At 42.9% G+C, this 11,013-nt stretch overlaps 1 protein-coding gene across 2 annotated transcripts in view; it reads right to left on the minus strand.

Moving 5' to 3' along the window:
• Positions 1-2,524: 2,524 nt before the first annotated feature.
• Vps36 (vacuolar protein sorting 36 homolog) overlaps positions 2,525-11,013 on the minus strand; it is a 27,449-nt gene continuing 18,960 nt past the window's right edge. For both annotated transcript variants that reach the window (XM_028782893.1, XM_028782894.1), the window contains exons 7-13: positions 10,901-11,011; positions 9,862-9,996; positions 8,889-8,954; positions 6,820-6,884; positions 6,197-6,281; positions 5,069-5,145; positions 2,525-4,981 (exon numbers count right to left, since the gene is read on the minus strand). In XM_028782893.1, coding sequence (XP_028638726.1) covers positions 4,888-4,981; positions 5,069-5,145; positions 6,197-6,281; positions 6,820-6,884; positions 8,889-8,954; positions 9,862-9,996; positions 10,901-11,011 — 633 coding nt within the window. In that variant the 3' untranslated portion in view covers positions 2,525-4,887. The remainder of the gene's footprint in view (positions 4,982-5,068; positions 5,146-6,196; positions 6,282-6,819; positions 6,885-8,888; positions 8,955-9,861; positions 9,997-10,900; positions 11,012-11,013) is intronic.

An 11,013-nucleotide genomic window follows, 5' to 3' on the forward strand; every position in this document is an offset into this window, starting at 1 on the left:
ATGTGTGCTACACAGTACATGTTATCTGTGCATGTGTGCTACACAGTGCATGTTATCTGTGCATGTGAATTTCACAGTGCATGTTATCTGTGCATGTATGCTTCACAGTACGTGTCATCCATGCATGTGTCTCCTTTCCTCATTCCCTCTCCTCCCCAGCCAGGGTTCTGGAACCTGAGCCACCTAGGATATGACAACTGGCAATCTTTGAACTTAAAGAAACTCGGTTATTTCCTTGTGGCCTCAAAGCAAATGTTAAAAGAACAAGACCAAATAGAGTTAAATATATAGGGAAGACAGCAACTTTTAGAAACTTTAAAAACAGAGCTATATATCCAGGAAATGGGTTTTTCTATGGCAGGATGGATGGTACAAGGCTTGATACGATTTAGCCTACTATGGGTGGAAGTCAGTAAGGAATGAAGTCTGGACAGACCTAGGCACACACCAGAAACAGGATTGTCTTCATGAGTGGGCCTGCCTCTTCAGCTTACCGGACAATTTCTTCCCTTTGAGATGAGATTATCATTATCAGCCAAAGCTCCAGAGCCTGGCATCCAGGCAGTGGGCTCCAGAGAGCAGCCGCTGGCGACAGGACATGTTTGGGGGTCTATGGGACCTCATGTGACAACAACTCCAAAAGAGGTAACCTGTTTTCGGCACTAGGTTTTCCATTGGTTATCCTATGGTGTTTGCCACACACCTGAGTCACAGAACACGGAGACATTAAATACTCACTTGGAAGCTTCATCCCTACATCCAGAACACTGGAATGTTCTATGCATGCTACCAGAGGAGAAAAGGAATCACCAATCTCATTGAACTTCGAATCCTGAGAGCTTAAGAATTACTGGCCAGGCAAGGTGTGTCCACTGGTCCAGTAGGGGCTCAACTGTCCTGGGAGTAACAACCACGTAGCCTACTCTACAAATTCAAACCCATACCTGGTACTGTTATCAATGTCAAGAACCTGTAGCTAGACAGGTCATAGGCCCCAGGGGAGAGCCTACTACTATTACTCTCCTAAGTGGACACAGTATTAAAGTACTCCTAGTGACTTATCACGATGCCCGTAAATTAGTGCATCTCTCAACCCTCATCAGAGAGGGTTCTTTTTGAAGTAGATGGCAATTAACAGAGACCCACGACTGTTCAAGGTGCAGAGAGTAAGAGACTGTGGGATTCTCAGCCCTAAACATGGCATCTATATCACATCCCTTCCTCCCAGGGTTACAGGGTCACGGAGAAGGGGGAGAAGGGGGGCTAAAAGGCTGGAGGAGCCAGAGGCAGAGGGTGGGTATAAGGAAATAGTGTTTCCTGGATACGGCAGGGCAGTTGTACATATGGATTTACATCAGTTGAGACGCACAAGATCTGCACAAGCTCAAGCCAGCCCAAACCGCAGCGTGGTGACAGGAGTTGGGCTGAGGTCCTACCCATCGATCTGTAGCTACTGGGAAGAGAGTCAGTTTTCTTTAAGGTTTACAGCCCCTGACGGGTTTTTAAAGAGAGAGACAGAAGGCAGGGAAAGAGGGGGTTGGCTCTGGGAGGAGTAGGAGAAGGGGGGGGGTTATGATCGAAATGCATTGTATGAAATTCTCATAGAACTAATAAAAATAAGGAAAAAAATTACAAAAAAAATTGATAAGGTTCCTTAAACCAGGTGTGACAGTATACACCTGCAATCTCTACCTTTAGCGAAAGTCGATTCTGTGGCTGTTTTCCTAATGAGGTCACCCTTCTCAGAGTTTCTTACATAAAATTATAAAATAAATTATAAAAAAATAACGTATTTTTAACCAAACCATGTGTGTGTGTGTGTGTATCAAGATCATTTTGTTGAATGCTTACTGTGTGGCAGACCTTGTCCTGACTCTGGAATATTCCCATGAACAAGTTGGGAAAACCTGTCTTTGTTAAGCTTGCCCTCTGGGTCTATCACAAAGGATAGGACTGACAACAGATTTACATAAGTCCAACTACAGCTATTGGTCAAAAGGGCATTATACACATCTAAACCGTGCAAGTGCTGTTAAAAGCCCACCGTTGGCACACACATCATCATATGCTGCGCTTACTGTATGCATACCTACGTATCATTTCCCAGAACTCACACTGTAAGACCGTAGAAGCAACTCTACTGGCAATTTAAGAGGTCTTCCGAGTCCCTCTGAGCGTGCTTGACTTTGACTTTAGTAAGTTTTCAAAACCTAGTCACCGAACAAGCTGTGACTCCATTGTACCAAAATAAAGGTGCAGGGACTGTTGTGCAGAAGATAACCATTTTAAGTATTTGCCTCTGGCAATGATGACCACACGTCCCGGTCAGCTTAGTCTGGTAACCAGGGGCATGAGGTAATACATCCACGTGAATGCACACACATGGTTGGTCCACAGTGAGGTCTGAATCAAGAGTTATAAAACAACTCGTAACTCATCTCCCATTTTTTAAGGTAACTAAATTATAAAATCTCAAAGACAACCAGCAAGCAATGCTTAATCATAAAACAGAAAAATTCCCATATTGACTTAGTGTGACTAAACATTTATCACTTTCATGTATTTTACAGAAATTTTAAAAAGAACATCAAGTTAAGAAAATCAGTTTAAAATTTTACAATAATTTTACTGTGTATACATCAATACGAATCATCTAACCCTGACAACAGCCTTCAGTTATACAGCATAAATTCATTTTCTTGACAGTGACTAAACTATTCGTTATCATACACTTACATACCCATGCTCCTAAGAGCAAAGTCAGGAAAACAAAAGTGACAGTGATGAGCACCAAGAGCAGGACATTTGTGCACCCAGGGCTTGAATGGTTTGTATTTAAACACAGCCAGTACCAAAGGACCACAGTGACACACTGGGCAAGAAAAGAAGAGCCAAAGGATAAACCAAGGTCCAGAAACAGTGATTTAAAAACAACACAACAACAACAACAAACCCAAACAATGTTTGTTTCTTCTCCTTCTCCTCCTCCTCCTCCTTCTTCTTCTTTTTAATCAATGTGACTTTTTCAAAGTATGTTTATGTCACTTCATCTTTTTTCCACATTCTACAAATCAGACTGCTCCATTTTTGTTAATCTCCTGTCACACTGAATAAACAGATGTAGTATGTTTACTGTGGTGATGCCAAACCATTAGAGCTAGATCCAGTAGCCCCTACAACTCAACAACCAGTCCAAGTGCTAAAACAGGTTATCAGTGACCTGTGGATTTGAAGAACCTTAGTTTGACAAGGTGAGTGAGTGCTCGTGCGTGTATGTGTGTGTGTGTGTGAGCATCAGGCCCATGTGATGGACTATGTGCATCCCAGAGAGAGTCGAGACACACTAATAAACCGACACTGGTCTACCCAATCCCTAGAAGATTTGGGTAGCCAACTCTGAATTAACCCTCAAGTAACCCTGAGATAAAGAATGAGGTGATTAGGGGAGATCTAACGTCACCACCATCAATGACAGACTGGAAAACCCACACTAAGAAGGCAGCCATGGCCACAGCGGTCTCATGACACTGGAGAACAGAGGCAGCAACAGTCACTTTCCAGGAAGGTGTCAGGGTGGAGCTCCCTGGTTTGCAGCTGAGGACACTGGTACGTCTCCACAGGTCATCTGCAGTAGCCTCCACTCTGTCCAGAGTATCCTCAAACTCCCAGGGAGTATGCCTTCGAGTCCCTCCCTGTGGTTCCAAGGCCACACTATTACCGCCTTCCCACTTCCAGCTCAGTCTCCAAAAGGCGGTCACCTTCTGTCCTACAGGCTCTGAGTTTGAGGTAATGTCACCATGCTATACATATGAAGTCGGGCAACCTACTTAAAGCTCCAGCAATCTGGAGGTGGTGCTAGCCAGGTTCTGTTATCAGCAACGGATGGCATGGAGGGCACAGAAGAAAGGAACATGGCTGGCCTATGATAGGAATATGCTTCTGGCTGAGTACTGAGACTTCCTGTGAGAAGAGAAAGGAGATCTGCTAACCTTTTCCTATCTCACAGCCTAGCTTCACATATGTTCCTAAGGTCCTATGCACTTCATGCCCTTCCAGAACCAGAACTTTCCAACTCTCCTACTGGGATTACAACTCGGGGCTTGTCTATACAGCTCTTTACTTCCGTTTCAAAGTCCACATTTCGTAAATAAAATGATACTCCTGTAGACTTTAAAAATGCTATTCATGAAATTATCGCTTAAAAACTAAAAAGAACCTGAGGAGTAAATGCATAACATTTCCTTACCCCCTCCTTCCCCAGGGGTGGTAGGTCGAAAGCCCAAGGCCTCTGCATCCTAGGCCAGCCCTCTCCTTTTCCAAAGATATTTTATTTGATCTGGTAGAGGCATGCCTAAATCTGCTTCCAATGCCTCCTAGGAAGAGCCTGATACGGCTTTCTGCAGCTTGATTTTTTTTTTTTTTTATTTCAGTGCTGTTGGTTCTTAAACCACAGTGTAGCTGCCCCCTTCCTTCATGCCTGCCCCAAAGATGGGCACATTAGATGCAGAGGAAAACATTTACAATTCGGTGAGGCGTAGTCATGGCAAAATGACTACCTGATCTATCCAAACATGCAACTTGACTTTTTCTTCCTCCAAGGACCTGAACTCAGGATCAAATTAATATCCACCAGGTTTCAAGTTATTTCCCAGGAGTTCTACACAGCTATAGCATGACTTTAAATGCATATTCATTTTTATGTATTTTCCTATGTGTACCCTAAATAAGTTTCTGAGACCATGTTTTGGGAGAGATTCAGAGTTTTATATTATACTGTGAAGTTCTAACAAATTCTTGGTTTTTTTGGGTTTATCTCTTAGCTCAACGTCATGAGACCTTGGCAAAATGCAAGCACGTTGACAAAAAAATATTTCAGGTACAAAATTCTTAGTTCTGTGTCATAAATAAATTTGGATAAAACCGCAAGCCTTCCACGGAGTCGTCTCGGCAAAGGTGGCCCATCTTCTCTGCAAGAAGCAGCCTGGGAACAAAAAAAAAAAACCCCACAGTGATCTGCTCACTCAGAAACACAACACATACCATGGCGAGGGGGCAAGGGCTTCCTTACCTTTCTTTAGCCAGAAGGACAGACATTCCCACAAGTTTGGCAAACTCTTCGGAAGTTAAGGATCCCCTTTCTGAAACCTAGTGGCACCACGCAGCAGAAAACAAAACAAACCAAAATGAACAAACAGGCAAGCCAACAAAGCAAGTGTGATCGACCTGGGACACTTAGAGGAATATAGAGTCAGAACATGTAGGAAATGTTTTACTGGATTTTCTCCTAAAACCCAAATAGTCACTATAAAACTAAACCTCTTTTATTTCTAGATTTACTTAAGAACCTGAGTATTTTGCCTACATGGAGGTACACCATATCTGTGCCTGGTGCCGTTAGAGACCAAAAGAGGGGGTCAGATCTCCTAGAACTGGAGTTGTGGCTGGCTGTGAATTACCATGAGGGTTCTGGGAACTGACCCTAGGTCCTGGGGGAGAGCAAGTGTTCTTAACCACTGAGTCATCTCCTCAGTCCCATAGGACTAAGTTGAAGCGATCAATTCTATAGAAGTTGATGGACTCAGAACAGGCAGAGCGGAGGCTACAGAACACCACCAAGCTGCTCATGATGTAAGGAGGCCCTTAATGAAAACCTAGCAAAGGACCACAGTCAACTCTGCATCACATGCCCTGGTGGGAGCACACAGAGTTATAATCAGGTCCAGGACAGAGTGTGACTTGAGAACCTCTTCCCAATGCTGAGCTTCAACAAGAAAGCAAGCGCCTTTGGTGGGTGTGTCTTGCAGGCCTGCTCTTTTCTGAAGGGAAACAGGAAGTGGATTTGGTGAGGGGAAGAGTGAGGAGGAGAGCAGGGAGAGCAGCAGGAAGGGAGGAGAAACTGTGGTGGGGCTGTGTTGTATGAGAGAAGAATCTATTTCAATGATGATGATGGTGATGGTGATGGTGATGGTGATGGTGATGGTGATGATGATGATGATGTTTAGAGGGACAGAAACTTCAAAAACGTTTACTATGGATGCTGATTAAATGGGCACGTCCTTATCAATCACAAACCACTAAGCCTGTGAGTGCCTTTTTAGCAAAGGTAAACTCAACAGTAAATCCTGCTTCTCAAGTGGCTATGCATTTGGATCTTTGTGACGAGCTCTAAGGACTGAAAGAAACGGGATTCACATACTGTCTCCAGGGCTGAGGCCACCATTTCCTCTTCCTTGTGTGTCTGAAGCTCAATGACCATGACACCACTGTCAAACACCCGGAGCCTGGAAACACAGAAGCGAGAACAAAGTGTGGACACATGTACGATGCTCAACCACAAAGGAGAGGCAAGCCGTGCTCTGTTTGATTGTATGCCTGAGCCTGAGGACAATCACACAATGTTTAAGCCATAATGGGTACATGTAACCATGACAGAATTCAAGAATTCCAGAATTAACAGACAGTAAGACAATGAGCTACAACCTACATGAGAAGGTTTTTCTGGTTTGAGGTGATATTAGCCTGAGGAGAAGGAACGGGCAATTCAGAATCGGGCATGTGCACCGCTGAAGGTTCCTGAGCTTCCTCTTGGAAATCACAAGAGTGTGAATATGATCTGCCCCAGGACACACCCATCCTGATAGAATGAAGGCAAGAGGACAGCAGACGCTTGCGGTACAGGTGAATTCAGATCACATACAACATAACCTCCAGAGGCCATCGTTTTGGCTTGCCATGCAGTGTAAAGCTTGGGTAGACTCTCAGGTCTGCTCTGTGGAGGACCATGGTTACAGTTGAAGATTCCCGAGAGGATTCCTTTACCTGATAGGCAATTTCAGTGCTTCCAGCATCTTGCATGCATTTACTAGATCTTCTGGTGAGAGCAACTAATGAGGAAAAGAAATCCAGTTTACACTGAAAATCGACAGAGTGGTCCTATATAACTGTAATAATTACAAATCAGATAAAAACTCAGTGACATATGGCCCAGTCATTTCACTCCTAGCATACACCCAGGGACCTGCCTATCTTCCATGAGACACTTGTACCCCATGGTTTATTGCTGCTTTACTCACCATAGCAAAGAACTGAATTCAACTGACTTGTCCATCAGCAAAGGAGTGGATAATGAAACTTTATGTGTGTGTGTGTGTGCACTTAAGTTGGAACTAAAATGGAATATTATTCAGCTCTAAAGAAAAATAGAGTAAAAGATTTGCTGAAAAATGGATGGACTTAGAATATATAAATATTAATTGACGTCATTCATTCTCAGAAAACTACATGCTCTCTTATATGTGGAAGCTAGCCTCTATGTGTGTGTGTGTGTGTGTGTGTGTGTGTGTGTATGTGAAGAAATGCACATGTGGGTACCATATAACAGGAGGAAAAAGAACAAGAAAGGCTAACCTAACAGGATGAGGAAGAACCGAAGCAGGTGATGGACACAAGTTAGGAAAGAGGATAAAATGCTAACTATCTCTCTAGTTATAATTCTGTCACCGGATTTTTGGTTTTGATGGTGGATAAGTATATAAAATATCCTTGATAGTAAAAATTTAACATTTCATCTGAAGCCTCATAGCTTTCAGTTTGCGTGTCAATTCTAACCACAAGAGAGCTTGTTGAGTTATGCAGGCTTTGAGTCTGGTTAATTCTGGTATGTGATGTTTTATTTTCAAGCTATTTTTTTAATAATAAAAATTAAAAATTTTTTATAAAGTTAAAAAAAAAAGTATTATCCAGTACTGCAGATAACTCAATCATAAGGCAAAAAGGATAAAGAAAGAAGCCAAAAACTCCACTGCAGCAGCACAGTGCAGGCCACGACTTCACAATTTCTAGGACCCACATAAAAATCAAGACAGAAAAAGGGCTGGGTGTAGCTGAGCAGTAGAACCCTGGCCTAGCGTGTGAAGGCTCCGGGCTCACATGTCAGCTCTGTCATAAATAATAACAATGACACGTTTTTGACATGGATGCTGACCTTTGCTTATTTTATCTCTGCATTATAATTCACACCTGTTACATGTAGTTACCAGTGGCCTTTGTTTTAGATAACATGGCCTTAATAAATCAGCGCTGTGGTGACACAAGCATAGTGATGAGTCACATGGGATGGCTCCGGAGCCAGCCAAGCCTAAGTACAATACCGGTTAAACCGCTGTCTCCAGGCGACCTCAGTCAAATTACTTACACCTTAATTTCCTCATCCCCAAATTATCTTCAAGGCGAGGATAGTAAGAGTAGCTGTGTCACCGAGTCACTGAGGGTAAGTGAAGAAACAGGTGGCATGTGCTGATGGACAACCCTGTGTCTGGTGACATGAGGACGGCTGCATTCATGGGGCTTGGGAGAAGGTTGGAAAGACACCCATGAGTCATATGAAGTGACTGCTTACACAAGTCTGCACTGGACTGCGGGGTATCACTGGACCAGGAGAGAGTGTCAGAGGACAATGCACCAGGTGTGATTGGCTAAGGGTCTAAAGAACAGCTGTATCGGACACACAGCTGTATCGGACACACAGCCAAAGGAGTGAGGGGGCTTTGTCTCTGCACCATCTACAAAGAAAGTCGAGTCCAGCTGAGCTTGTGTCAAAGACAGAGAAAAGCTTCCATTCATCCAGTGCAAACACAGAACATAGAACTGATGGCATCACTCACTTCAAGGTAACAGAACTAAGGTCCAAGACAGTGTCGTGCAACGTGGAAGGCTGCTCAGTGGTCACTGGCAGAACCAGGAACATAATCTATTTTTTGGACCCTAGGTCAACCTTTTTTTCTTTCACCATTTTGCTTCTGAAAATAGCCCTGATGTACCCTTCCTCAGTGTGTACTCACTAGAGAAGGGAGCTTTAGTAAAAGGTCATCTAAAAACGTTCTTCTTACCTCCATTCCTCGGGCCCGGTTCACTAAACAGTACACCTCTGTGAGTGACATTATCCCCCCACGTTCCTGTTTAGATCAGAAAGAACAACAAGCACTTAGCACTTCTTAACAGAGATCACAATCTGAGCGAAATCACAAATTAGAACACTGCTTTCCTTTAAAAAGCTGTATTTATTATATACCAGAGAGCTTACTGACATACTTTGTAGTGTTTCAAATTTCATATATGGACTTTAATATGATTTAAATGAAAAGAAGGGAAGTATACCATGTTCCAAAAGGTGTGCTTAGGTTTTCTGACTGCAGACTTGTGATTCAGATCAAGAAAAATCTGAGAACTTAAGAGGCCATGTGTGTCGCCACCGAAGCCACACTGATAAGCACCAGAAGCACCCAAGAGGCCAGAGTAATGCTGGCAACGTGTGTCACTATTTGGGTGAGCTTCAACAAGCATGACATTGGCTAATTCAGGAAGAGTGGGATGAGGCACAGCCACATGAGGCAGAGAAGGAGCAAGCCTCTGCCACATTCTCAGCCTTGTGACACTGGTTGGTGAACTGACATAAGAAGATAAGCCTGGAGCCACCTCATCGCGGGCAAGTGCACAGAGGCTATGACAGAGTCTTGGAGAACCTCCCTGATTCCTCTGCATGAGAGCCGAGAAGAAGACAGAAGGTACTGGGGACCAAGGAGCCTGGTGGCTTGAAGCCTCTCAGAGGAAGGGTCGTTAAATGCTAACAAAACTTAATGTGTATTTAATGTTTTAATTCATTTTACTTAGTAAAGGAAGAAAGTATAGAATTAAGGAATGCCATAATAATAGTTAATAATACTTAATATTCCTGAAAGAATAAAAATATCATTTAATGTTAGCCACACCATGAAAAAAAAAAAAACAGGCTCTTGAGATTCTGATGACATGAAAATAACTTGCCACAATTTTGAAAGTATGCTGGGGTTTGGCTTTACCTACCTCCAAAGGTGCCTGTAATATCCCAGCCAGCTGTTTGGCCAGCTGCATGTGGTACTGTGTGCCTGAGCCATAGGTTTCCCTGGTAACAGGGTTGGCTATTCCCATACTCAGCAAGTACGACTTAAACCTGATGGTCTGTAAGAGAAGAGAGGAATGCATCAGCAGACTGTAACGTTAGCTTCTCCTCACAACATTTGAGATTCCTCATCACAAACTCAATGAGGCTCCATGATTTCTCTATATAGCCATGTCTTCTGTGTTTCCATGCTGTGAACGACAAGGCAGTGAACTTCATAGTCGTCCCTTGAACAAATTGTGATTCTCCTTCCTTCTATCCCAGTCTGCCACACCGTTTATTTTCAAAGTTTTGTGTGAGAGGTAAATTAGGTAATAATTATGCTATTTTTAATGCTAACCAAATGCTAAAACTAAAAACTTACAAGGGGGAAATGGATATGACCAGATTATGGCCAAACTTAAGAAAGCAGGCATCAGAAACAGACTTGTACGAAACAGCTACTCTTCAGACATCTCAATAACATTATTTTCTACATTATAAGAAAGAAATAATCTTGAGTCCTTGTAGAACTAGAAAAAAAAGAAAAGAGAGAGAAAAAAAAAAAGAGTATGACCTAATTTCCCCTTAGCACATTCACCTAACCCAAGGAATAAAACCATTACACTAACAAGGCAGGGTCATTGAGGTGGTTCAGTGGGCAGCTGTGCTTGCCAGCAAACCTAAACACCTGAACTGGATGCCCAGGACCTCCAAAATGGAATGGCGAGAAACAGTTCTTACAGGTTGTCCTCTGACCACTACATGCATGCTGTAGCACAGCTTGCCCCGAAAGATAAATAGATGGATAGATAAATATAATAATAATGATAATAATAATAAAATAGAAAGCAGAAAACTGTGAGAAGCCACAGACATAGCTCAGTGGGAGGGAAGAGTACTGGTCAACCTCAAGGACATCGCTGTATTCTATCCAGTGTCTAACCCTGTAAAGATTAAAAAAAAAAAAAAAAGCTCCCTCACCTCATCTTCTGTGACGTCGCCTTGCTTTTCTTTAATTTTATTAGCGATTGATTTTGATAACTCCACCATTTCCTTAGCCTTGATCATCAGCTTGCTCAGGTCTTCAAAGGCCT

This window comes from Grammomys surdaster, unplaced genomic scaffold, assembly GCF_004785775.1.
Source record: "Grammomys surdaster isolate TR1022 unplaced genomic scaffold, NIH_TR_1.0 919, whole genome shotgun sequence".
In the NCBI taxonomy this organism is placed as follows: domain Eukaryota; kingdom Metazoa; phylum Chordata; class Mammalia; order Rodentia; family Muridae; genus Grammomys; species Grammomys surdaster.